The sequence below is a fragment of the Cinclus cinclus genome, chromosome 3 (assembly GCF_963662255.1).
Source record: "Cinclus cinclus chromosome 3, bCinCin1.1, whole genome shotgun sequence".
Classification (NCBI taxonomy): Eukaryota; Metazoa; Chordata; class Aves; order Passeriformes; family Cinclidae; genus Cinclus; species Cinclus cinclus.
In genome coordinates, this window is record NC_085048.1 from 76,972,465 (window position 1) to 76,996,809 (window position 24,345).

The following is a 24,345-nucleotide window of genomic DNA, read 5'->3' on the forward strand; positions in this document are numbered from 1 at the left end:
TAAAGCCACTGTCATTCCTCTCTTCAGATTTGCCTGGCTGAGTTATGCAATGCTCCGAAGAATACCTTGGAATTCTTTCCAGAGGCTCTGAAGGCAGGTGTGTGACAGCACTCACACCACTGCCAGCAAAGCAGACCTCCTTCCATCCTTTTTCAGGGTGGACTAAAATTACATAGTGTGACTGCACGTAGTTCGCTGCATTTGGAATTACAGCATGTCAACGTGAGAAAGCCTCTTCAGACGGCTGCCACAAAGAGTAAATCAAAGGCTGGGTTTCTGAAGTCCTAATAAATAACTAAGTATAACTGAATAAAACCAGGACCTGTTTGCATTTTCTTTTAAGACAGAACAGAACGGCATGCATTTTGTTGATCTGCATCAGCTAAGGAAAAAAAAACCTCGATTTGTATGAGAATTAGTCTACAGTGAGGAGCATTATGAGAAAAAGCTTTACTGTTTTTTTGACTACACTTGCTTTAGTGGATTACTGAGAAAGAACACCAGTCATTTGGAAGATTCTGCAACATTATTATCCTCACCGATAAACTTCTTCATCAAGAAACTGTTCGTGTTCCTATCTGGTCTGTCTGAGAGAGCAGAGCAGCCCCTTCATGAAGATAAAAGCCTGGCTTGCCACTGAATCGACGAGTAAGAAGCATGTCTGATGACATTTTATTCCTGATGCAATGTAGGGTAAGAAATACCATTTTCCTTAACCTTTCTGTAAGATATGCTCTGAGCTGATGACATTAATTAGACTCACAGCAGAAATGCATTAATGTCTAACGATTAAAGCCGTTTGCCAGGAGAGAAGGATGCTATTGCACTATAAAATGATTGTGTATCTTCAGTAAACTGGAGTGATATGAACTAGTAGAAATCCCCATCAAATTTCTGATCGATAAAGCTAAAACAGCATAGCAGATTACATACAACATCAACATCCCAGTCACCAGTAAACATAATTTTACAGGGAATATGTTTCTAGAGAATATTTGACTGTAAATTAAGAGTACGAGAGCAGCTAAGTAATAGAAACGACCTGTCAACCTCACTCCTGCAACCAAAAAAAGATAACAAATCACATATGCATGTGTAAATGTCTACTTGAGTTCTTATACTGCACAGAATGTTGCTACAATAGAAGTACTACCATCCTGTAGCATACTGCAGTAATCAGCATATATAACAAGCACCTTTATATTTGAAGAGACAGACATTTTCTGTTAAATGTTTACTGTTGCATGGAGGTCCAAAAGCTGATCTATTAAACATGAAAAAGGATAAGATCTCGCTTGCAGTTGCCTTCCTGGGGCTCACTGGTGAAAAACAACTGTAATACTGTATTAAGGAGGCATATTTTCCATGTTTGAAAATAGAAGGAAGGAATATTTTCAACTGTTTTTGTTATGTAGCAGTTAAATACTTAAGAAAAACTGAAAATGCATATATCCTCCCCAGGCATTTCAGAGTATTTGGCAATGCTCACATACCTGGTTTCACCAGTATCATCTTTTATAAGGAAACAAATTAGCTGGCTAAAGACACATTTAAATGTCTTTTGTAATAAAGCATATTAACTGGCTTGAAGCACCAAGCTATTTTTCACTCCTATCAAGTCTGTACCTAGAGAACATTTATTTTTAACATGGACATGTTCATACAAAAAGAAAACAAAAGATGGACACAACTCAATAAATGCAGCATTAAGAAATGTTGTATGAAGAGCTACATAATTGTTTTTAAAAAGATCAAAGCTTGCAGGTTTGTCAGACCAGATTTACCATTTGCTTTCTTTCTTCTAGCTAGCTCCCAGAATACTGGTGAAGGTATTTGCAGGAAAAATGGGAACCTCTGCCATCACAACACTGGAAGATGTAAAAAGGCAAGAGGAGAAAGAGGAAAAAGAAGAATCTATTTTAGCACTGCTCGGGATTATTGGAACTGTGCTCAATTTATTTGTTATTGTTTTTGTGTACATCTACACTACACTTTGATGACATTTTTGAAAATCAATTGTACAGCACAAAGTGCAAAGACCTGCAATGGTAAGGATGATTTCTAAATTTAAAGCAAAAAACCCACCTGTCTCTGAAAAGAGTATCAAAAACATTCCAGAGAGAAGTGTCTGGCTAAGGGTGCTGCATCAGTGACTGCAAAGTGCACCTATGAGCCCAGCTAGGGTGCTAAATTACGTAAATAAAGGCAGACCAAATACAACTTCTCGTTGGTAACAGATGAAATCTGAATAGTAGGGATCAGAGTCAGCACTGTTTTATTGCCAGCAAACATGCAAGACAGAAATGTAGGCAAACACTGAAATAATCAGAACATAGAAAGAGATAGACTAAATATGTAAGTAACTACAAGCCAGTCCCATGCCTTTTATGCTTTTGTGCAGTATGTCTCTTCATAGCTGAGACCAGAAAACAGGCAAAGGGGTTTTTTATTTCTAGGCCACCATAATTTAGGATTATAACTTAACACTAATGTATAATAAGTGTGGAAACAAGAACACTGTTATACTAGAAAAAGTTCTAATATTATAAATAAAATTTTAATTATTGACTATATTCTGCAGCATTTTTGTTAGTCTTGTGGAAAGCTGAAAAAGGTTATTTTCTTGCCTTTACTAAATCTGTATTTGAAATCATCATGCTATACTGACAATGTGCTTTTCTAATTAAAAGTACTTTAAAGTGGTGTGAAAAAATAAAGAATAATTTTAGTACTTCTTTTAAGATGTATTAATAATTACAATGAAACACTAATATATATTCTCTAAATGAAAAATATCTTAAATTACATTTTCTATATCACCATTTTTAGAATGTGTTTAACAGAAGCCAAATACAATTGTCATCTTTTCACCATGATGCTTACTTTCAAGTAAAACATATAATGCAAGGATTCACAGTGCTGCATGGAAAACAAGTTTAACCTTTGTCCAGAAGACTGTACTCTCCCTTTCTGGACCAGGTCCTGAATAAATTTTCCCTTTTTGCACTGTCTATGACTGAGGCCCAGAATTGCAACTCTTAATCATACTTCCCAGAACATAACACTTGGCTACTGAAATTAGTGAAACTCATTCCACTCATTTAATTAAATCTACATATGCCTTTAAACTAGATCCAAAGCTACAGACAGTCTAAGACCATAGAAGCTTTTGCATACATGAATGTATCTCACATGTACCTTATAATGAAAATCACTTTTGAAAGCTTAGGATTAAAAACTCATTAAACAAATAACACAAAAAAAGTAAAAAGAAACTGATTTTAATAAATACTTTTCTTACAATTACCTGTGCCACAGAGGAACAACAGAGCAGCTGCATTTTTGAATATCAGCTCAATTTCTTCTAGGCTATAAAACTACATCCAGTCCCTCCATAAAATGACATGTGAAGAAATACATCCCTTATATAGGTGATAGCTTATTAGTGGATAGAATTTGGTAACTGCTAAACCAACTGAGCATTTGAAACCACTTCAAAACCAGTACATGCACAGAATAAGGTCAGGGACCTAGAAGAGAATGAATTTGGCAATGCTACTTCTGTCAGTTGCAGAAACACACTGTAACACTGATTTATGGACAAATGAGGTGGAAGACAGTATATTCTGGTTTTGTAATTCTGAGTTAATACTGGCTCAACTAGAAGAAATGATTAACAGAGCTGAGGCTGCACTGGAAGGAAGCACATGGAGACAAGAAAATTTATTCACCAGCCACAGTCTTCAGCAAGGCTCTATTAAATGTATACTTATTTTTAGTATCTGAAGCACCAAAGCATTCTGTAAAACTAAGCTACATTCTAGAGGAATTATTCAGGTTACTAATGTTTATTTAAGATTATAGAACAGATATTACCATTATTAATTTTTTCAATGTACTTCTTATATCTACATACTTATGGATATTACTGCATTTAATCTCATAGTACCAGGATATTTGAGATGGGTCTCTAAATGAAATATTACAAGAACCTGAAAAGTGAAATTCAGGTAGAAATTACTGCTGTTTATTTTGATCTTGAAGTTATTTAAAACTTGTCAATTCTGTGAAATAAATAAACAGTTTTGTTTCGTATCATTTCAGTGCATAGCTCTCTTCTCAAAATCATGGTTCAACTAGTACATCAGCATTACAGTGAAATACTGCACCTTTTCTCTGTCAGCTCTTCAACAGCAAAACAGACAAAAACCAATCCCAAAAATATTACCAAATGTGGCAAAGGGTCACCATGATTCTTTTACCAATGAATGAGCTCATTAACATTAATGAAGGCTAGGAGAATTTTTAATTCCAGTAGTTATATGCTGCGTATCTAAAATGCCACTGTACTTGTAATTTCATTTATTGCAAAGGCTCTGACCCTTAGTGGAAAGTCACAGAATAACTTTATCATTAGATTACCTCAGTATACATTTTGTTTTAAAACAACAATCTGATGTTCTTTCTTAACAGGCAATACCTGCAGGCTATACTCATGTGGACCTAAATCTAACTTTAGTTAAATGAGCTCTAATAAACAGCTTTGGTACTTCTATGTTTAATCCAATATACGCTTAAGAATTTCACAAAAAAAAACCAAAACAAAACAAAACAAAAAACCCTTAATACCAACTACCTCTCATCATACACAGCAAAAAGTCAACAGTCTAAGGGAAAAGCAGAGTTGCAAGATGATTCAACACTCACACTGCAGCAGTACTGTCACACCTTCAGTGATGGATGAATAAAGAGCTCAGGGTACCTGTCTCAGAGCACTCAAAATAATCAGTTCAGTGGGACTGGATTACTTGGTAGAAAGTAAAACAACACTATTTTATGCCCTGAGAACAAGTATGATTGCTAGAAAAGAAATACTCTTATCTTCAGCAGACCAGCTAGTGCAGTTCATGCTCTGAGGCCTGAACAGTATGACTTCAATGGACTCAGCTAACAAAGGTACACCAAAAGAGGCAGAAAAAGAAGCAGCATATTCACATTCAACAGATTGGTCCACAGTACTGATTAGAAAAAGTTCATAGTGAGGTATTTGGTAGCAGGATAAAGCAGCACAAGAGTAATAAATCCACAAGTCCATGATGTTGTAGTACTTGGTGAACTATGAAAAGTGCATTGGAAGCAAATATTGGATTCTCATCAAGTGGAAGATGCTGGTCAGTAAAGACAATCCTTTTAGCAAAGCCCCCCCAAAGAAATGCATCATCTCTTCTCAGCAGTAAAACCCCGGGAAGACTAAGCTCATATAAGACTACAAACTATGCTGACCACATCACACAGCATCTTTGTCCACCAAAGAAGGAAAGGTGCTTAAGAAAGGGGCCTGCAAGAACACCCCAGCTAAAATTACAGTATCATCTGCTTCCTGTAAGCCTGGAAATTCAAACAAGGAGAATTCAAGCCGAATTCTGCAACCTGCTATGAGATCTGTTTTCCAAGGAAAATATGATAACAAATCATGATATTTGGCTTTAAACAAATCTAAGTCATCTCTAAGATACTAGTTTAAGGACAAACCAGTACAAAATTATTTTTTACCATAAAGAGACTACCTAATATTGTGGTATTGACAAATCCCAACTTCACTGGGCTTCTTATGTTCAAGCCTATTAGAAAGCAGACAGTCCCTGCCCTGTTCTAAAAGCCACTTGATTTGCCTTGTTTCATGACTCCTTTCCACTGCCTTGTGTCTATAAATCTTGTCAGCTACAAAGGCTATTATAAATATTGCTTTCTTCTCTCACACTTGCAAATACTAGCTTGTATTAGTTTCCATAAACCTATCAGTTAAAAAACTCTTACTTGTATCAGCAAAATCTAGACCATCAAGATAGTCATGTATGGTGACATGTCTGCTGGGAAGCTCTTGTTCTACAGTGCAAATTTTATTGCTGTGCATTTTGTCAGGAAGAGAATTGTTCACATATTTGAAAGAGTCCCTAAATTCATTCAAATTAAACATGCTGTACACAAGGCAATAGTGAAAAGATTTTACATTACAGTTTTTGGTGTGAAATGTGCATATATGCATGGTAATGAATATATGCTAGCTGTTTCATGATATAGAAGTTAAAAACTACACCAATTTTACAAATGTAAATATGAGTTAAGTCTTAGGATCAAACATAGATACAATAAAACACTCCCAACCAACCATGTTGCAAAAATAAACTCTTTTCATTTACAGAATGAAAGATAATAAAAGCCACAGTAATGCCATAACAAGACACAAAACAAACACCAAAAGAATGATCAAGAAATGGTGAGGATTACAGCAGCTATTGCCCCTTGTGACGAGAGCTATCTTGCATACTAAGGAAAGTTCTTCAGAGACAGATAAACCTTCATTTTCTACAAGGAAAAAAGCAATTACAGAAATTAATTAAAGTGGTCAGTTCCCAATTTTCAAGGACTTCACAGTCACCTCTCTTTGATGCAGATGAAGCAGCAGAACATATCAGAGCAATCTGGTTTGTACTGATCTGGTTCAAGGTGACATTTCTAGAAGATTAAATGCTATGTGAACACTGCTTGTCTGATCAATATTCCTTTATCTAGAACTATATAGATAACAATCTAGTCCATGTATGTTTTGGGTAAATTAAGCAGGATGCCAAAATAAACTGAAGCAACAAAAAGCCTAGATAGATTTACAGCTGTGACACAGCCCAATCTGCCAAAAGAGCTTTGCAAGCTGGATGTGCCAGACCTGTAGCTAACTGAACATGTGTAAACAAAACACAAGATTCACATCAATACCAGAATACTTACTTTCTTATATTACCACAGAATTACCAGCCTACTGTGCAATGGATGGAAAGACCATGCCTGAGGCTTCATTGCACCTATTTCTTTATAAAAACCTTTTTTGTCCTTAATTTTATGTGTATGATAGATGCATATGGATATGTGAAGATCATTATTGTTCCAACAACTACAAGACCTAAAATGTGGCTGAATACCTTCAGCATAAAGGTAACCTTCAGCTGGTCCCACTAGTACCCATTTAAATCTGAAAAAGTTACAGAGCTGCTGAAAATTGCTAATTTCTGCCACCACTGTGCTGGGCACAGCTTGTTCCTGCTTGGGTGCCAGAACCCAGGAACACTCTATTAGCATTCTATTTGCAGTATCCTAATTTCTCAGTCCAGCATGTTACAGACGAAATACAGTTACCTGCTTCTTCCTCATAAAAGTACATTTTGACAGCAGAAGTCTGAAAATTAGAATACCAAATCCATGCGCATTACTACTAATGCTTTTCCCTTTCCTACTCTCCCTAGATTCCCGTTCAGCCCTGCTAGGGAAGAGACAGGTATTGGAGATAGAGAAATTTGAAATTTGATAAAGCTCTATCAGGAAAGACTCAAATTTGTTCTTCTACATTGCATTGATCTTCGAGATTTAAAATAAAATAAAAATAGTAGTAATAATAAGAAAGTAATTGCCATATTTGAAATGTTTGAACTATAAACACATTAAGGAAATTTTTCAGTCCCACAAGCATTGTACCAGAACTTAACACAGCTTCAGAGCTTCTCAACCTGACTCTCTTGTGTTAGCTGTGTCTCCTGACACTCAGTGTCAGTGACACCAAGAGCCCCAGCATCACGTGCAACTTGCACTCATTAATGTGAAAATTATCTGTCTGCCTTTCAACTCAGCAGTAATTACTGCATTGGAATTATGCCTTGTTACCACTAAGACAAACTGTTTTCAGGGGGTCCTTCCCAACTAAATGCACCTGGCTCAAATATTAACAAAGAGAACATATTCTTTCCAGAAGTCATCTTTTTTGCACATTTCCCTTTCATGCTGCAATCCTACTGTGCTTCCAAAGATGAGCTTGACCAATGCAAGCCTGCAAAGTTATTATTTTTTAAATCCAGGAGAGCATTGTTAGCAGGAAACACTCACATTGCTTGGATGAATCAAAGGATAACAACCCTCAGATTTTACAGTTCTAAATTTCAATAGAAATAACCCCATTCTTTGTGAACTTGTAAACTGAAGAGTAGTTTTCATTTTTTTCTCTGAAAAGTGAGGTTTTGTTTTGCTTTAATATAGTTTAACTGCTATATTGCTCATTCTTTCCTAATTGTTAATGCTTGGGCACAACATTTCAACACTTCCTGCCAACCACAAACAACAGTAGTTCAGCAGTGGAAGATATCCTTAAAATGAACACGCCCCACCGAAACTTTGCCTTTTCTTTGCATGTTGAGAAAACAAATGGTCCCTGAAAGCCAAGCTAGTCTGAACTTCTTGCCACCAGCCACATATCTCATCTCTTCTATCAGTATCTGACTGTTCTCTCCCAGTTAAAGGTGACTTACACAGATAGATACATTCTTCTATTGAAAACAGCAGAAAGCAATTTCGGAAGCTATGATTCATCTGTAACTCAGGACCAACGTTTCATCCTTTAGATGACATGGCATTTTTGCCAGGCCTTTCAATGACTCTTCCTTTTCCTCAATAAAGAATTTATGAGTATCTGTTAGAAAGATTACTTTATTCTTTTACTTTATAATTTCCTTGATTGTTTTACATTGTATTTTCAAATGCGATAACAAGATTGGTCTATCATTAGTTCATTTTCCTCATTGCAATATGTGCAAAAACGAACCAATAAATTCATTACAAAATTACGGTGAGGGGTCAAACTGCAGACTAGCAAGATCTTAATATTTTTGTTTTTACTCTAAGACCCCAGCAGACTTTTTGAACTAGTTCCATTCCATCACACAAGATTATGTAATGCCCTAGTCAGTACAAATTAAAAGAGCTACATTCCTGTTTTAGTCCTAAGTAGCTTTGGAAATACTTCTGACAGGGATGATTTCTCTTTTACCTCAAACATCAAATATATGCTGTAATTCACGGAGCTATAAAATTGTTTTGTGAATTCACATCACCACACCCTCCAACTGGCATCCCAAAGAACTGCAGTAATGTGATAAAGACATTTATCAGTTGCTCCAAAAATAGGGCAGGCAAAATAAGCTCCAAAACTAAATTACTCAGATTTGGAACAACTCCTCCAGATACTTAAGGATTAAATCCATCTTTATAAACAAAGTAACTTAATAAAAATCCAACCTAAGGTTCATCTCCATACTAAAGCCTGTCATCTAGTGAGACTGAACATAAATCACAAACCCAGTCTGCTGATTTTCTCATTAGTTCTGCACAGACATTTGCTTAATTCATACTGCTTCACACCACCTTGTAAAACTGAAATGGTTTCCTCAGCAAGGTACAACATACCAGATGAAAACTATCAAAGCATCTTTGCTTTACAATTATGAGAAGGTATTTGATGAACTTATAGAAATCACTTGGTTTTGCTTAAAAAAACTGAACAATTTAGTTGTTCCCATATATTTGAAATCTTTTTGCAGCTCTGGTAAGAGGCTCACTATTGTATTTCCTAAATTAAAAAAAAAAAGCTTTGACTGAAGTAGAACTGTCCTATTATGTGCAACATTTACTGAATTCAGGCATGCATTTCCTCAATTTTATTTAAAATTAACATTTTTCTTCACAGTAAGCTTCATGGTCTTGTGAAAAGTACTCCTTTTCTCTGTGTATCCTCTGTAGAAGAACTAACATGTAAACTTTTCAGAAGAAAACACCATTTTCCTGTTAGTTTCAACAGCTGAAGAACTGAACTTCAAATTTAAAGAGATATCGAAACAAACGCGAGCATTTCAACAAGATTCTGTCTGATCATTCGATTTTATTTTGTTTTCTAAGGCTCAAGTGAATGTTCCATTAATCAAATTCTAAACTGGCAAGTATACTGAAACTAGCAAGAACCACCTGTTGTTTCTACAAGAACTGACTTGACAGAAGTAAGCCAGCTTTGATTCTGAAGGAGGCAAGGACGCGTTACCTGAGTCGTTGCGGAGGTATGATGACATTGCTGGGATGAGACAAGACTGACTGAGCAGCTCTAGGAGAACGGATGGAAGAGCGCTGCTGTTTTGGCCTCTCCCCTCATGGCTTGTTTGAGTCTCTTCATTTGATGCACTCCCTGCAGGATTTATGTAACTGGCAAGAACCTGAAATACACCAAAGTATTTATTCAAAACTGATTTATTTCAATCAAAAGAACTTTGACTTTCCTTAAGACAGATGCCCTAACACTTCATTAACTATTTTGCAAATTCAGTTCTGGCATTTCATTCAGCAGGCCCAAAGAGGTTTCATAAGAATTTCTATACAGTTATGAGATTATTCAAACTTTGGCTAATGATAAAATGAAATAACTATTATAATTCTGAATTATTTTAGGAGATCGATTAATATGAATTTTGACAAACCTGCTGGAGTTACTCAAAGCACGTTTTCCAGCTCAGACCACTGAGACCTGCAGCTGACCAGTCCCTTCCACTTTAGAACACTAACCAGCAGTAGGAATTTTCTTTTTTTCAACTGCAAATGCTTCAAAATTACTTGTAACTTCCTTTGGGATGGGACTTCAGGGCTTACAGATGAAACAGTGTTACGGTGAGCACAACAGTTACCTGGAGGAACAACTATTGATGAGCACGGCTCATATGTGAGTAAACAAAGAGCATCCTTCCCCTCAGCAATGGTGGGAAACCCACCTGTCCCAAGGGTGGCTGTGGCTGAGTTCACAGGCCCTTACTGTGTGTTGCAGATCTAAGTGCTTGTGATTTGTGCAGCTGGACTCTCAAACTAAATAACTTTGAGGCCTGACAGGCTGTACTGCTTGAAGTCCCAGGGACTCCATTCACCTTTTCAGCCTCTTCTCTTTTCTTTCATCCTCCCCCTTTGTTCTAACCCCCACATCCATAGTATTTTGCTGCAGCATCTTATTAACACTCTGTACAACAGAATTTCTTTAAACCTTTCTAGAGCAGGGACTAAAGGAAGTCTGCTGTACAACTGACTGACATGTTCAGCAAAATGCTACTTCCTTCAACTGCTGAGTGCCCTAAGCAAATGCCTCCTTACTTCATGACTTATCACATTCATAGCTAAACCTCTCCCTGGCAGAATACAGAATACTGCCTGGAAGCTTTGCTGAGAGTAATTCAGGCCATTTTCCTCTTTCTTGCATAGAAAAATGTTTTGAGATTTTATTAATGGCACTTTTGCAAGAGATATGATGATTGCACCAGGTAATTTATAATGAGTAAAATAACTGAGCATCAAAATGGTATCTTTATCGGGGGGTGGAGCTTGTCCAAAATTTCATCTCCTTTGTGCTCTAACCCTAGCAAGTTAATTAATGCTTTTAACTGAGGATTCTGTGAATTAAACTTTTGATGACTAGATACAATCCCATATTCTGTACATTGATCAAAGATAGTAGGGATTGGTTGGATTTCACAACGGACTGAAAAGACTGATTATGCAGGATCTTCTTTTCCTTAGGTATTTAGAAGACATCAGAATTTTACTAAGATCTAGATGTTTATTGGAGAACTACTGTTTTCATGTAAATGACATACTCAAGATTTTCTAGTATGAATGAGATTTTGTTATATTGGCATAACACACTCAGGGACACCAGTAGCAACTACAGGCATTTCCTTAAAGTAGAGTGAAAGTATGCAAGAAATGAATAGGTAACAGTTTGGCACACAGAACAAAGTGCCCATTCCTGTATCCTTCTCCTTCAATGAACAGTCTTTACTTTTGACTGAGTACAGTGCTTTTGACAGAGGTGTGTGACAGCTCAAGGGAAATGCACTGTAACACCTCCTTGCTCCCTTTCTCTTCAGAACTCACACCCAGGTCTTTTTATGCAGCAGTCTAGTGACATTCGAAAACAGCCTTGCTCAAAATATGATCTATATAATTTTCCATTAAGACAGTTGTTTGCAAATAATTTTTGCCCAAAATATTATAATTACTCTACTGTGTGACTGACAAAACTCCAGTTTTACTATCCATGCTTTAAGTTCCTCTCATTAATCAAAATTTCACAATTACACACCTGTAGAAGGCAGGTCACATGCTCTTCTTCTAGTCTTTGCTTAGTCAAGGCTTGTTCAACATCCCATCCTGAAGCTGTAGAGCCTGTTCCAAAGCCTGTACCCTTAGCCCAATACAACTGCTGCTCTTCTGTTGATGCAGTATTGTGTGTACTTGACACCTGTGGCTAAGGGAAAAAAAAAAAAAAGAAGAAAATCACAATTATTTAACTATTTCATCTTAGTAGCTCTATCTTTTGACAACCTTTGTTATGCAAAAGAATATAATCCCAGTTTATTAACTTTCTAAAGATATCATCAGGATCCAGAGAAATTCAAAGCTTTTCATAGGAAAGACTGCTACATATATGGAGCTCTAGTAAAGGTCAGCAGTAAACTGTTGAAAGTAGTTCTTCAATCTGACCAGTACTGTAAGCCCTTTATCATTCTCTTTTAAGATACTATCACTGCTTAAATGATGAGAGGTATTAAAATACTACTTAATCAATATAATTCTAAACATCACATCTCTGTAATTACTGCTGTTTGGAACCTAGTGAAGTCTTAAACACAATGGGATGAAGGGGATGGGAGTGGCAATGTTATCAAGAGAACAGAAATTAAATGTTAAAATGCTCAATTATTTCTTGATTTTGAATAAATGCTCCAAAATAGCAAGAGAATAGTTATATCAAGTTATAAGCAAGTTATATCTATAGCTCTGACACTTGATCTGAGTCACTAAAATACACACTACCTCCTCTCTAGGTAAGAGCAAGGAAGTTACTCATGCTTAAAATTTTCTGAGAGCACGTTTTTGCAACAGTGCTTATGCAGCTTTTACCAATGGACTGCCTCAGTGATTTTAGTAACATAACTCCAATATTACACTGCTTAGCCCTCAAGAAGTACTGTGGAAGTATTTACACTAATTTTTGAATTTTAGCAGGTTATTGGTGAAAAGGATGCAGAAAAAACTCATAGGCATTTTTTAATTAATTCCTATTTACATATTTAGCACCCTTAACAAGTGACTTGCTACTTTCATTGCTCGGTGACATTTAACTGGAATTGCAATATTTGTTTTATGGCTCTGAAAAGTTTCATTTTCTGTTCACATCTGTTTCAGTGACTTTGTGAAAGACTGCATATGAAAGAAGAAAAATTACGTATGAACAGACTGTAATGGTAAAAGAAATTGTCACCTGTGAAGTATCCTACTGACAGTAGTCTGGAATAAACATTAACTTTTACACTGGGAAAAGAATGTGCCTTGGTGATGAAACAGCTGTGTGGTTATTTTTATGCAGACATTACTCATTACATCACTCATGAACATGTTGTGCCTTCAACACTCGAGAGGACTGTCATAAGCACTGAATTAAAGCACTTAAGGAAGAGCCTGGCCCAAGAAATACAAGCCTCAGTGCAGGCTTGATGATCTCTAGTTTCAAGTTACCATCTATCACTTGATAGATATGAATTACGAGAAAGCAAGCTATTTAAGAGGTCATGGTAGCACTGAAGCAGAAAAAAGAATTAATGGTTGCCATTTCCCTCCAAACATGCAAAAATGCTAAGGTGTTAATGTGTCAGCAGCCTTATATCCTATTAGAAGTAGAATCTCTCAGCTTCCCCTTGAATTTTATTAGCCATTAAGGTGAATTATTCTCAGCCACAGCTTCCCCTCTTGCTTGCTCAACCCTTCATCAGTATCTGAGCTGCTAACATATGGACAGCCCTATATTTTACAGGTACTAATCCATATTCAGCCACCAGGCACTGTTTCATGCAAGCCTCTATGACAACAATGCCAAAGAGGGCAAGTCATTAATGTTTTTTTAAACACTTTTACAGACAACAGGCACGTTATGCAGAAATGGTAACTTACAGTTTTAGGACTTACAGTCCCAAAAACAAAATCAGAACATACATATTCTGAATAGAGGGTGGGAAAATACCTTGAAAAAAGTCAAATTACGGAGATTAATTTTGGATCTTGAGTACTATGGAAAATTTTTGTCTTTAAATTTCATTTCACTATAAGTACAAAGATTGTAACAAAAATAACTGCATTAATTCATTAATTTTCACAACTCATTTATACTTGTGAAGCATCTGAAAGGAAATAGTTTGTCACCAGGAGTTTAGATGATGAATGTTAAATAAGGTAATGAGGTCATACTATCTAATATTAAAGAACCACCATTCATTGAGCTTTATGTCTCTCTTGCCTTGAAAGAGAAGGTCCCATGAGAGAAAATGATTACACCTTAAAGCCTGCTTTCTCTACTTTCGTGAAAAGCCTACTTTCCTGATTACTATGTGTATTTGCAATATGCAGGGACAACTACCTAATCAAGTACTTCACAATTACTTTTAAGTTCTGCAAAAACTAGGCTACAATGAAAGCAATGAGATGACTTTCTTTTTGTAATGAAAACTCTTAGCACTTCTGGGTGGTACATACTGTGCTGGCACCCTTACCTCTGCCTGGTTGGGACTTGAGTTGGGCACTCTTGGTGCGTGGTGGCTCAGGGCAGACAGACAAGCCAGGATAAGATGGATGGCCCCGATCTCCAGCGCCATCCGCCTGAGCAGCACTCCATCGTCAGTGGTCAGCGGGGTCGTGCTGAACAAACTGCGCAGCACGTGGAAGGGCAGCGTTGGGAGCACGTTTGCTGAAGGAGACTGCAGGATATGACCTAGGTTGGAGAAGAAAAACATCAAACTCACATTTTCTTTCAATAGTTCAATACAGCCTATTAATCTCTGCAATAGTTTATGAACATACAGAAATATACTGAGGACTCAGGCATTCATGTAGAGTAAAGGTATGTAATACTGTGTTTTTCTTCAAAGAAACATTTCATTATGAGGAGAGTGTAGAAGAAAGAATGTTTATTTTATTCCGAGATTCGGTAAAGAATCAAATTTTTAAAATCTGATTTGCCATTTCCAGGGAGAAAACTGGTATGGACTAGTTATTTTTTTTAATACATATGTATTTTCAATCATACCAAATAAAGCAAGGTAAAGACTGCATGTAATCAGCTAATAGCAGCTCAGCTGACAAGCAGCAGTAGTTTATCACATTTGTATTCTTGTGCCTGAAGTGTGAATTTATGCACTCAAACAAGCCAAGTTTTTATCGAAGTTGAATACATGGTGAAATATTAACATAACTTCAATTAGATGAGTTGCATGTATGAATTCTGTGCTACAATTATTTAAAATTTTCAACCCCTATGCATTATAGCAGGTATTTTCTTTTAAAAGCCACATTTCAGATAATGGAGTGACCTATTAAAGCAACACACTCGGAGATGGGAAACTGTCTCAATTTTTCTCCTGCATTTAACAATACATTGCACATTCCTTCCCCAGTGCACACATAAAGAGAGGCAACTGACAACTGGAGATGCTTCAAACACTGAAAATACTTTAAAGTAGCCAACTATGTCCAGAACTTTGCTCCCTATTTTAAATATTTTATTTTCTCCCTTATTCTTGAGAGTTTACCAGCTATATCATCATCCAGAGATTTAAACAAATATGTCTGTATTTGTGTGTATATGTTATCTACACACATGCATACACACGTGTTAATTCATATCCCTTTGATACTCTTTGCAAAGACACGAACAAGAAGGAATCAAAACTCCTCTGCCTGGGATCTTTATAAATAAAATCAAAAACTTCTGGAAGATAAGCCCACTGATAGAATTCCGTAAATGCAGACATAGCTAAATCCAAAAAGAGAAAAATTTAAACATTTGCACATTATTTATCTTTGCAGACAACTGAATCCATGTTTTAATTGATAAGCCATGGATTTATAATTGCAGCTCTTCACATTATACAAGAAATAATGAGATTCTGCATGTGTGAAAAGCTGCATTTCAAACAAAAAATGAAGATATTAATAGTTTATACAGAAAACTAATGTGGATTACTGGGTACAACTGAACCTACATTTTATAGAGTTGAATTCAGACATTTGGCTTCGGGAAAAGAGAAATTGGCTATTTAGTCCAGCTAAAACAAGGGCAACGAAGGAATGTAATTCCTGTCAACAAATGCATCAAAGAAAGAAGACCTTGGCCACAAACTGCATACGAATAAATATAAGCAAAATATTAAAGCAGTCCCTATCCACCAAGAAAATTATGCTCTGGAATGGCATTCCAATAGCAGTAGTGGCTGCACACAGACACAAAAGAAAGCAACCCAAATTCTGAAGGTCTCTTTATTTAAAAAAGGAAAAAAAAATTGCCTGCAGTAGTAAGGGAAGGGGATTACTCTAGAAACTGCATGTAGTTCTTCAGTTATTTACCACTCAAATAAGGTGGGTGTAAGCAGCCAGATTGAATTTTTATTGCCCAATTCATTCTCATCTACTGCCCTGCACCTATATACCAGAGAAATAAAAAAAGATAGGCAGAAGGGAGGGAAAACGAGATTCTTGGTTTTTCAGCTAGTCTTATGAGGTCCATGTTGCACACCACTCTCTATTGAGTGCTAAATAGAGAGTAACTTCTGATCACTGCAGCCTACAAAAACCAGCATGCTTCTCAAAGTCATAATCACAGATTCATGTGGGTAGGAAAAGATCTTGAGATCACCAAGTTCAACTGTAAACCTGACACTTCTCAAGTGCACCGTTACAGAATACCCAGTGAAATGAAATGCCTTAAATGTACGAAAGCATATTTCATACAGACTTATAGCTTTTCAAAAAAGTAAGAAACACGAATATTAGAACTATATGTAGAATTCCAAGTTCATTTGCAAAGACACTGACAATAATTTTTTTCCTGGCTTGTCTGTTTACTCTTTGAAGAATATCCCATTTCTCCCTCTGAACTCACACCATCAAGGTAGAACTTCTGTTTAGGCAATTTAATCACCACAATCTTTAGATCATACTCTCCTTCTCTAGAACAATATAATTCAACGGTTTACTCTACATCTGCTGCAGCTTAACTCTTATCCATATTATTCTGCATTTGGTTGCAGAATTATAGGATGTTTGCTCAATTAGTTGAGCATTTCTAGCTACTCAAATCATTGTCTGAATGCAGTAATCTTGACAGTGTCATTGTAGGTTTTATCAGTGCTTATTTTACAATTACTCCGACATGAGATGAGAACCCTTGAATACTGATGATTGTGATAAAATTTTCCCAGACAGAATTTAATAGAGACAAGTTTATCAAAGATGCCTGCAATGCGCTTCTGCACAAACCAATTCTAACTTCCTGATAAAAGCAATACAGTGCAAATAAATTTAAGTAAAATGATCTGTGATCTACAAAGAAAGGTAATAATTACAGCACATACTTCCTTCACCATCATCTGTAACTCCCAACACCAATCTCAACAGACACTGAGCATGTTTCCGTTCTTTTAGCAGCACCTCAGCATAGCCCGGGAGACGGAGAAATAAACCAAAGGCAGCCAAAGAATGTGCAGGTATGGGAGACATAGTCTGGACTGTTGACTTGATCGGTGGAGGTTCTGCAGCAATTGTTTCTGGTGCTTCATACACCAATTCCCCTGACTGTTCAATGGTAACCCATTCAAACTGATCACTGTCCTTCTGTTTTTCCTGTGCGGCTGACGTAACCACTGGAGTGCTCACCTTAACCAACAGAAACAACAAAGAAATTTGGTAGTCATTCAGTTAAACACCTTAAACAAAAATTCTGTTATAGTAAGGATCTAAAAGACATGCAATCTTAATGTAGGATGCAATAAAGAAATCACATGAAGTACTCTACCATCTGCAGATACAGGGACCATGCTAAATGGCTGAAAAGAGCATACCTGTGGCATTTTCAATACAGCGCTAGAACACTGTGCTTACGGAAGCAAGCAAATGTATTTTGCCAACCTAAAATCCTCTTTAAGTGTGTTGTTTAAATATAGAGGCATAAGAGAATCAAATTACTCTGAAGCAAATACAAAGATTAATTTATGTACCGTACTGTTAAATAAGAAATAGCCTTTTTATTTTTAACATTAAACACTGTGAACGTAATTATTTTTAATTACATACCGAAAAAAAGAAGGAAAATTAATCATAATGCCTTTAAAAACAAAGAGTAACTTCAGGTATCTTAGCAGTTTTGTAGCAACTCACCATCCTTTTGAGCTTTCAATTGATTTGACAGGCTTTATTATTATTATACTCTAACAGAACAGTCTGTTTTATGACCAGATGACTGTGCAGTCAAGCATTATGATGAGAATCACAGTTTAAGGGGGTAGTAGCTGTACAGTGCCCCAAGACACAATCAAAAAAATTAAATCATGACACTAAGGTTCCTCTCATAATTAAACGTCACAGAAGTTTCAGGCTTTCATGCTATTCAGATAAACTGATTTGATAATTTTTAGAATTTTACTACTTATCACTAGACTGATCTAAACTAGAAAAGATTAATATGAAAAGCCTTTACAGAAATTACCTAGAATACCAAACTCCTAATTTAAAGTCAAAGCCATGTTTTACTGCACTTAGTCCAATTATCTTCACATTAGGAGAACCAGAAGTACCAGTGACTTTGAGAAATATAAAAGTAAAATTAAAAAACTAAGAGTCTGGAGAAATCTTTAGTCTTCACTCTGAATAGTCTATTTGGTAGTACTGCATTTAATTTTTTTATGGTACACAGAATTTTTATTCATTATTTTAATCTAAATATATATCTCAAGATAAGAAATTATTAAAAGACAGTAAATCCCCAGGACTACAGAAAAAGAAAAGAATGAAATTTCTCATGGTCATAAGTTAACCTTTCATGTCTTGCACAATTCCATCTATCAGTATTCTTCAACACAGAGTACCCTTTATCCATTTTGGAATTCATAATACAGTAACTGTTTATGTAAATACTTTTCCTTAACTTGTAATTTTTGAACTGCATTGGTACTAGACCTCTAAGGCCTTTGTAGAACTATTTACAAAGGATGCATACTAATTATCCAGTCTCACTACAGGGTTCCTATGGTTGCCATAATTTTACAATCAGACTACTGAATAGCACCCTTAATTCAAGATTAATTCATTTTCAAGGGAATAAATATTCTTTCCTGTTAGGATCATCAGCCAAAAAACTTAAAAAATATAGTCAAATAGAATCTAAATAACTCATAGGTTATTTTTTTCCCTTTTTAGCAGTGTGTACTTAGAACAGCAGCCAAAGGAGGAATTCCACACTAATGCCACTGTTGACACTTTTGAAATGCTTATCAGTGCATCCAGAGGAATTCTATATGTAAGTATACAAATAATATCTATTATTTTTAAAAATAAATATAATTAAGATGATACAGTTATTTCTAATAATAAAATTACATCATCTGCTTTGAGAACTGAATTTCACTTAACCATAAAATTATCTATGAGGGTACACTTTCATGAAGAATTAAATGATAAGCAAATATGCCTTCATAGTACATTAGCAACTTTATTTTACTGCACTCTCAAGATACTTTCAGTTAAGAGAAGCAGCTTGCCTTGGTCCCACAAGGACACAGCTAGTCAGGCAGTCTGTGACATGGACAGGGAAGCACATGTACAGCTGAACAGGGCTGTACAGTAATGGTCTGTGGAGTTAATGCACTTGCCTATTTTAAAGCAACTTCCTCACATAACTGAAGTTAAACTGAACCACAGAGAAAGATATGGAAAACGCTGTCCTTAACCAAACAAAATACTCTCAGCATGGTTTCTGACATACTTTTTTTTTTCTACTCACTTGCTGAATTACGTCAGGATAAAGCATGGGGAGTCTCTCTGCAATAAGAGCCAATCCACCCATGCCTGCAAAAACTTGCAGTGGAGACTGAATGGGACAGGTTTCAAGAAGTGATTCATCTAGAACTGCATCCATACACTCATCCCCAGGACTGATGGCTTCATCTTCAGGGCAAGGTCCCAGTAAATCTGCATGTTCTACAAAAACCCAAACGTAAAAGAAATTCATACATATTATCAATATTGTGTTTATTTCCTTGTCCTTGTTTAATAGTGGATTTCAAAAGACTGTTCCTTCTCAAGCAAATACTGAGCCAAGAACCTGAAATGAATACAGGAATATTAAAAGAAAATAAAGTGTTAGAGGTACCTTTTGCCAACGACAGCAGATTCATGTCAAACTCAGCATTATTTATACAGGACTACATGTTAATTATTAGAATCACGTGCTTTATTAGAATTTGATCTATGCCTTAAAGACTTTGCTAATTTTGGAGTTATGACACTTCTTAACACTCTTTAATCTAGAAGTGTAGGTTTGTTATTCTTCAATAAAGAGTTTATAGTGGAAGAAAGGAAAAATAATCTTAACTTTAAATTAATTTTGCTTCTCACATCTCTTCTCTGTGAGGTGACAAAATCACCCTCTGCAAAAGCCATGAAATTTAATTCTATTCTTCCTCATGAAAAAAGATAATGATCTGGACTTCTACTTTCTGCTTGCCTCCATACTCCCAGTTTATGACTAAGCACCTGAATATCTTGTACGACAGACAAAAAAAAAAATATGAACATTCTATGCACTTATGCAAACGAGCATATACAAAGTATATACAGAGTATACAGAACCTACCACAGTTCCTTATTGCCAAAAAACAACCCTCTTTGCTAATTGCCACAGGCAAACTTCAGTGAATATTTCTGTATATTTAATCCAGAAATCTGTTTTGAAGATTATATTTCTAAGCAATGTAATGCAGGGGGCCTCCAAGTCTTCACAGTACAGCCACATCAAAAGGCAGGAGAGATCAAGTGGTCTTAGCATCTCTTCACTATGAGCACTCTGACACTCCTGATAATCCTCAGACTCCAAATATATAGCACATATGCTATCATTTATTATATACTTGTATATAATATTATAATAAATATTATTTATTATATAGTTGTAGAAACACAGAAGCACATTAAAGAATAACTTGTGCAGCTACCAAAACAAATTTCTTATGAAAAAATTTTGAAACAGCAAACATTGTATCTTTCAAGAGATACTTAGTCCTTTAAAACTGCTTCTTCTCAAATTTGAAAGAGAATAGGAAGCAGCAGATCTTTCCCCATCCCAATTCTCAACTTTTAAACACACAAGAAGCACTGTGCTACAGGGACATCACCAATATGCTGTGGGAGGATCACACTGCTTTGGAATAATATGATCAAAGTTTAAGATTTAATAAGCTTAAATCAGGGACATGTAGGGATATGCACATCAATTCATCCTACTTCAAACACACAGACTATGAGAAGTCTGTCTGTAGAAGTCTTTCACAGACAGACTAAGAAAAGGTCACAGATACTTGCAAAGAGGATAATCCTTGTAAGAAAATGTCCAAAGTTAACACTTTCAGTACATACAGCTTTGATGTCTACTGTTCTAGAAGACACAGGCAGCAATATATATGGAAGTGCTCCTTTGCCCCAGACAGTGGGTGAGGGAGTCACAAACTTGCTGGTATCAGCAAGGAACTGCCTTCCACCAGATATATGGAGGATTCCACCCCACTAGGCTGAACACGATTTCCAATTCCATTGCTTGCAATGGCACGAATTGATCGCACCATGAGAAATGTTAGATATCCTCTATAACGATGGTTTTAAATAAAGATTTTGACAAAAAAACCTCACCCCTCTGTTCTGCAGTGTAAAAAGCCTTCCCAAAGGAAGAAAACAAGAAAATAGAAAACATAGAGATACTAATAATGCACAGAAAGCTGCTTCTCTGCAAAAGACGTTTGAAAAGTTGTCAGTGAGTAAGGCTACAGGCAGATCCTTCCACTGTGAGTGCAAATACAGTATCATCTTCACTATTCACTGAAGGAGTTACACTTCAGTATGCATCTCAAGTCTTTAATTAATCTTATTTTAATCCAATTCAAACCATTTCACCTCCACAAGGATTTTTAAAATTTTCAGTGAAGTCATGCACTTCAGCCGTGGAAAAACCGTTGATCTCAAAAAAGGCATTGAAGCACACAGAAAAAATGTTAATAAATGACACTTTTCCTCAGGTAGTAGTAAATGCAACAATAGAGACACCATGTGAAGCAATAAAATCTGTCCAGCATAGACGGTGTCAAAAAACCCACAGCCTACTTTAAGTAGCAAGTAAAAGAACACTGATATGTAAGAATGATGTCTCTAGATATTAGAAACTAGACATGAAAAAGCAGTAGATCTGACCTTCATTATTGCTGAGTCATGACTGTGAATATAAATAATATTTTGCTGTACAGCACCATAGATCAATGGATTTGTAATGACAAACTCCAATCTTCAAAAGTATTTGTCTCAAGTTTAAAAAGAAAGTGCCCAGTAACCTAGCAAAAGTTCAGAGGACCTTTATGTCTTCACACTCAACTTTACTGCTAAATTGAACCTTCTGTAACAATATGAATTTTCTTCAAATAGTAAAATATTTAATGTATGTTTATAATTTAAATCAAGAGCATGACTAAACAAATGGATCATTTGAAAAAGGTATGTGTCCAGTAGTGTGAGAGATATGTGTATCCAAACACTGCACAGAGTCATAAAATGCTTATTTTGGACCAGATACCAAGAATTTTTTTTCAACACTTCTGTTTCTTATCTTTTATAGAAACAGACTGTCAAGTGAGCAGTTATTAAAAGAAGCCCCTGTCTTAAAATAATGGAATAATTAACTTTGGAATTCCATGCTGTGTCAGCAGGCTGATGATCAGGAGATCACAACTAGCTTAATTTCAAAGTCCCATTTCTCTAAATCTTGCCTAAAAGAATGATACAAAAATATTTCAGAACAGATTCCTGGGATAGATCTTCCTTCCCCTTCCCCAGCAGGTAGATAGCAAGCAATTGGCAAAAGTATTACCAAGAAATATATCATATTAGACAATGTTAAATATTTTTAAAAGCTGGAGTTATAAGACCTGCTTAGATGGCTTGAGAGAAATCCCCATTTTCTAAGGAGCATTTGGTACCTAAGATACCCTGAAGCAAGACAATACTGCAACAAAAATTTTCACAAGCTTCTCTAACCCATATGGTTTCAAACAGTTCTTGTGTTACTTTATCTGCCCTTGTTACCAGCACAAACACTTACTAGAGAGAACTGATATACATGTCAAGAAATAAAATATACTGTATCTACACAATCATAATTGCATCACATACAATATTACAATCAAAAACGAAAAGTGAAACCTGAACAACCATACTGGAGTATCTTATAGATACAATTTAGCCAGGCAATGGACTTGTACTTCATCATAAGGTTTAGCTCTAGTCTAGAAAACAATAGCTCAGGCAAATCATCCAAGACAACACAGGAAACCGCTGTTTCTCATCAAGAAAATCAAAACAATTTTTGACCAAAATAAAAACATTTTTAAAAGGAATATATCAAAAAAGTAAGAACACCCACCTTTTTCTGTGTGAAGACGTTTAAATGAGTCTGTTTTAGATAAGCTTGGATCTGAGATTACTTTGGAACCAAGTTTAACTGTCAAGTCTATTGATCGGTATCCTTGAGGGAGTTTGCGGTCATACAGCAGAGTCAGAAGTTGGGCAAGTGTCATTTCAGCTGGTAATGGTTGACCTAGACAACAATGGCATCAAGTCAGAGAGGAAAATTCTGATTGGGTTATTTTAACACACATATCCAGGTGCTATTCATTACTTGCACCACACATGCCAAGTAGACTAAATATCATCTGGCTCCAAATTAAGGCCTTAATTTTACCACTCGTTCTCTTGGGAAAAGGGGCCCCATCAGTTTGGAACCAATCCTCAAAAAGATCTATGCCAACATTCCCTAAGACAGCTCTGTGCTGAGAGCACAAGCACTTGGCACATTTAACAAATGGCTAAGGCTGTAATTTGATGTGCATTTTAAGTGGGTACTGGCTGTCCCTTTCTATTAAACACGACCTTTGCATCACCCTTGAACTGTGGGGGCATAGAGGTGTATATGACCAGAAGGTAGAAGGGGTGGTATTGAAAAAAGTGAAAACAAAGAAACTGGCAATTCTTTTTCAGGCCTGCTAATCTCAAGCCTAGCTCACTACTCCTGTGTCAGGACAGCAGAACTTAGCAGGAAAAAAAAAAAAAAAATGAAGGGCACTGCCAGGACTACTTTTTCTCCATGGCAATGTAGACTTGAAATGCACATGCAAAACAGTCCAAATTAATTACTCTAATTCTGATTTTGGCCACTTTGTTGATTGCAAATATGTTCTTCCCTGAAATTACAAGTTAATCTCAAGGCAGAAAAATTTTACCTGATAAGCAGTAGATTTACACATGAAATATTTTAAAGTCAGATCATATAATAGCATGTCCATTTCATCTTGACTGTAT

General features: G+C 36.0%; 1 protein-coding gene across 1 annotated transcript in view; it reads right to left on the reverse strand.

The window, feature by feature from the left end:
* Window positions 1–24,345, reverse strand: part of BIRC6 (baculoviral IAP repeat containing 6) — a 174,380-nt gene that overhangs the window by 41,003 nt on the left and 109,032 nt on the right. Inside the window, exons 60-65 of the mRNA XM_062490247.1 lie at window positions 23,411–23,584; window positions 19,733–19,929; window positions 17,310–17,610; window positions 14,454–14,671; window positions 11,990–12,154; window positions 9,914–10,082 (exon numbers count right to left, since the gene is read on the reverse strand). Coding sequence (XP_062346231.1) covers window positions 9,914–10,082; window positions 11,990–12,154; window positions 14,454–14,671; window positions 17,310–17,610; window positions 19,733–19,929; window positions 23,411–23,584 — 1,224 coding nt within the window. The remainder of the gene's footprint in view (window positions 1–9,913; window positions 10,083–11,989; window positions 12,155–14,453; window positions 14,672–17,309; window positions 17,611–19,732; window positions 19,930–23,410; window positions 23,585–24,345) is intronic.